The 4,017-nt window shown below is 51.7% G+C and overlaps 1 protein-coding gene across 2 annotated transcripts; it reads left to right on the plus strand.

The window, feature by feature from the left end:
* Positions 1 to 349: 349 nt before the first annotated feature.
* On the plus strand, positions 350 to 3,601 carry ZCCHC12 (zinc finger, CCHC domain containing 12). 2 transcript variants are annotated; one of them, XM_011977137.1, is made up of 4 exons: positions 350 to 615; positions 964 to 1,015; positions 1,213 to 1,336; positions 1,749 to 3,601. In XM_011977137.1, the coding sequence occupies exon 4, from the start codon at positions 1,860 to 1,862 to the stop codon at positions 3,066 to 3,068; it is 1,209 nt and encodes a 402-aa protein (XP_011832527.1). In that variant the 5' UTR covers positions 350 to 615; positions 964 to 1,015; positions 1,213 to 1,336; positions 1,749 to 1,859; the 3' UTR covers positions 3,069 to 3,601. The 2 variants fall into 2 exon arrangements, with proteins under 2 accessions (XP_011832527.1, XP_011832528.1); XM_011977138.1 differs by lacking the exon at positions 964 to 1,015 and having other exon boundaries at positions 436 to 615.
* Positions 3,602 to 4,017: the final 416 nt, after the last annotated feature.

A 4,017-nucleotide genomic window follows, 5' to 3' on the forward strand; every position in this document is an offset into this window, starting at 1 on the left:
TGTCTGTGAAAGCCTGTTTCCGCAATGCACGTGCTAATGCTCTTCCTGCCCCTTCCCCTCTTCCCCCTCTTTCTCCTATACCAAGGTGAAGAGCTTTTATTATTCACTTGATTTTGGACCCAGTTCGTGTTTAATGCACCTGACCTAAGATGTAGCGTTGAGCCCAGGGAGAAGGGAAGGGTTGGGGGAGAAAGAAAGAGTCGCAAATTCCCGGGTAACAGGCAGATTGGCTCCATAGGTCTAATCAAGCTGCACTTGACGCTCCGCGGGCCTGCTGCGCCCCCGCCCCCTGGGGCGAAAACTCGCCTCTGCCCAAGGCTGTGCCGGGCGTCCGCCCCCGCACTTCGCTGATTGGCCGCACTGGCCCGCTCGTCACGCTCTTTTGTCTCAGCTGGCAGAGGATAAAAGCCGCCGCGGCTGCCTTAGGAACCGCGCTGTCTCGTCTCGGCTACCCCTGGTTGGGCGGCCCTGCGAAGCAGCTCCTTCGGGCAGCCCCTGGTCGCTTAGCGGCCAAGGAGGCTTCAATTCTTTGCCCCCTGCAGGGCGGAGGAGACCAGAAGGCGGAATCTACAGCTGGCGACGCGGGAGCATCAGCTGCCCACCAGCGGAGCCCAGGTAAAGAAGGGGGGTGCGATTGCCCGGCGGGGAGAGGGGTGGGGGAAGACCCACCAGTACTGGGCGGCTCCCCGCTTGGAGAATCGGTGACTGCGAGGCAGGGGTAGGAGTACTGTCTTGGCCCGGCTGCGCTGAGGGAGGAGGTGGGGTTCACCTGGATACTGCGGACTGGGTAAGATTTGCCTGGATTTGGGGGTGGGGGGCAGAGGCGAGGGGTAGCGGTGGGGCGGGGGGGTGGATAGGAATCTCAAGCTGTTTGCTTCGAACCTCCTTTGCATCTACTCATCTCTTTCTGGGAGGAATATGTGGGTGGGTGTGTCCAACTCCTATTCCCTTTCTCCGTGGCAGGCCATCAAAGCCGCATCTGAACTTCAATTCTGTGCAGCTGATTGCAGAGCTGGTAGGCCGACGGCTTCCTGGGGGAGATGTAATGCTGGGGGTGGGGAGCTGGTCTCTGGCTTATAGTCAGGAGGGGGCAGAGAGAATTTTTCGCCTGGCAACAGCGGAGGTTGTGGGTAGCAGGATGACGGGTGAAGCTGCTACTAACCCTTCCCTTCTCTGGCCTTCTCCGCTGTGGCGCAATCTTGAAACCTCGAGGACCCGGATCTGCGACCCCCTGTGGACAGAGGTTGACCATACCCGGAGAGGAGCTTTCCCACGGAAGGCACTGGTTGCAGAGGCTGGAAATGAAATAAAGGCGCGCTCTTGTTTCAGAGTTCTTGTAAGAATCTGAGAAATAAAGAGGGAGACGGGGGTGGGGGGCACTTTGAGAAGGGGGTGTGGTTGAGACCAGAGACCATGAGGTTAATGAGATTTTATTTCCACAAATCTGCGATCATTGTACTCTATTTGGAGAGCCCAATATCAGCTCCAGACACTGCTACACCTAGAATTTGAAGCAACAGTTGCCCTCCCTGTTGGAGGACTGGTGGGAGGGATGGATGTGGCTGCAAAAAGCACCTTGCTAGCACGCAGCCATCGGGTAGCTCTGGGAGGTTGTAAGTGCCAGTCTCCTACAGGATTATTTTTAGGGTAGTGGGCAAATATAAAATGTACTGCAGGATATTCAGGTAGGGAGAGAATGCAGCTGCAGCCTGCTCCCTTATTAACCAGCTCCCCTTTCTTTTTTACAGCCCCTGCTGAGATAGGAACGCAGAGCCACCCCCTCTCCTCTCCCGCCTGCAGATTAAGCTACTCTCAAAAGTCTAGGCATCTTATATTCAGATACCCTATCGTCGTCAGTCATGGCTAGCATCATTGCACGTGTCGGTAACAGCCGGCGGCAGAACGCACCCTTGCCGCCTTGGGCCCATTCCATGCTGCGGTCTCTGGGGAGAAGTCTCGGTCCTATAATGGCCAGCATGGCAGACAGAAACATGAAGTTGTTCTCGGGGAGGGTGGTGCCAGCCCAGGGGGAAGAAACCTTTGAAAACTGGCTGACCCAAGTCAATGGGGTCCTGCCAGATTGGAGTATGTCTGAGGAGGAAAAGCTCAAGCGCTTGATGAAAACCCTTAGGGGCCCTGCCCGCGAGGTCATGCGTGTGCTTCAGGCGACCAACCCTAACCTAAGTGTGGCAGATTTCTTGCGAGCCATGAAATTGGTGTTTGGGGAGTCTGAAAGCAGTGTGACTGCCCATGGTAAATTTTTTAACACCTTACAAGCTCAAGGGGAGAAAACCTTCCTTTACGTGATCCGTTTAGAGGTGCAGCTCCAGAATGCTATTCAGGCAGGCATCATAGCTGAGAAAGATGCAAACCGGACTCGCTTGCAGCAGCTCCTTTTAGGCGGTGAGCTGAGTAGGGACCTCCGACTCAGACTTAAGGATTTTCTCAGGATGTATGCAAATGAGCAGGAGCGGCTTCCCGATTTTCTGGAGTTAATCAGAATGGTAAGGGAGGAAGAGGATTGGGATGATGCTTTTATTAAACGGAAGCGGCCAAAAAGGTCTGAGTCAATGGTGGAGAGGGCAGTCAGCCCTGTGGCGTTTCAGGGCTCCCCACCGATAGTGATCGGCAGTGCTGACTGCAATGTAATAGAGATAGATGATACCCTCGACGACTCCGATGAGGATGTGATCCTGGTGGAGTCTCAGGACCCTCCACTTCCATCCTGGGGTGCCCCTCCCCTCAGAGACAGGGCCAGACTTCAGGATGAAGTGCTGGTCATTGATTCCCCCCACAATTCCAGGGCTCAGTTTCCTTCCACCAGTGGTGGTTCTGGCTATAAGAATAATGGTCCCGGGGAGATGCGTAGAGCCAGGAAGCGAAAACACGCAATCCGCTGTTGCTATTGTGGTGACGAGGGTCACTCAAAAGAAACCTGTGACAACGAGAGTGACAAGGTCCAGGTTTTTGAGAATTTGATCATCACCCTGCAGGAGCTGACCCATACCGAGATGGAGAGGTCAAGAGGGGCCCCTGGCGAATACATTGACTTCTCTGAGCCACTCTAAGGAACCAGCTCCCAGATTTCAGTGAACCCTTACCTATATTCAGCATCCAGTAGTGGGAAAACTGGGTTGGGGTGGGGGCGGGGCTTCTAACTGCATGAATTAATCCACAAAGTGGCTATCTTTTGGGGTGGAGGAGAAAGGGTCTTGGATACCAGCACATTGGAGGGAGATAGCCTGACCTCTGTCCTTGCTCCTTCTCCCTGCAGCCTACGGGTCTGTTTTCTGTGTGTGCTCACTTCCTTGACAGCTTTATTTTTTGTGAAAGTGGTATAATTTATTGTTAAATCTTTGAACAATAAAAAAGTACAAAAAGTGAAGTACAAATTACCCAAATCTTTCCACCCTTATGTAATCATGGTCAACCCTTTGATGAGTGCCCTTCTAGATATTTCCCTATACCTATGTACCCAGATAGATATATGTATAGATAAAAGTGATGAAATATAAGTGCTGTTCTATACTCTGTATTTTTTCACCAAACAATATATGTTGTGAGCTGCTTTCTATGTCAATAAATATATATATCAGCATCTACCTTATTATGTCTGTGCTGTTATTTTAGGAAGAAGTAAAAAAATATATAGTAAACTAAAGGGAGTTGTACTCTGAGGTGGAGTTTTTAATCAACCGCATTTTGCAGATGAAAAAAAAAAAAATAAGAAATGGGCTGAGAATATTTCCCAAAGGTAAAAGGACAGAGTCCCCTTACCACAACTAACCTGTCCTTTCGCTCAGAGAGTCAAATTGTGACACCCACTTGTTGACAAAACACCAGTGCTTTCTTCTCTGTGTCACTCAGGTGTCTGATGGGGGACGGGGGAGTCTGGTGCTGGGGTCATAGCCCAATATGGGGATTCCAGGGGCTTCATTTCTGTTCACTTCGGGGATGGACAGTTCTTCTTCATCTGGGCAGATTCCTTAGATCATTGTTGCTGTTGCTGCCTCTGGA

Source organism: Mandrillus leucophaeus, unplaced genomic scaffold (assembly GCF_000951045.1).
Source record: "Mandrillus leucophaeus isolate KB7577 unplaced genomic scaffold, Mleu.le_1.0 Scaffold174, whole genome shotgun sequence".
NCBI classification, from domain to species: Eukaryota; Metazoa; Chordata; class Mammalia; order Primates; family Cercopithecidae; genus Mandrillus; species Mandrillus leucophaeus.

Bases quoted from the DNA above. Each gene is read 5' to 3' on its own strand.
- ZCCHC12 (XM_011977137.1), top strand. From the start codon at position 1,860: ATGGCTAGCATCATTGCACGTGTCGGTAACAGCCGGCGGCAGAACGCA.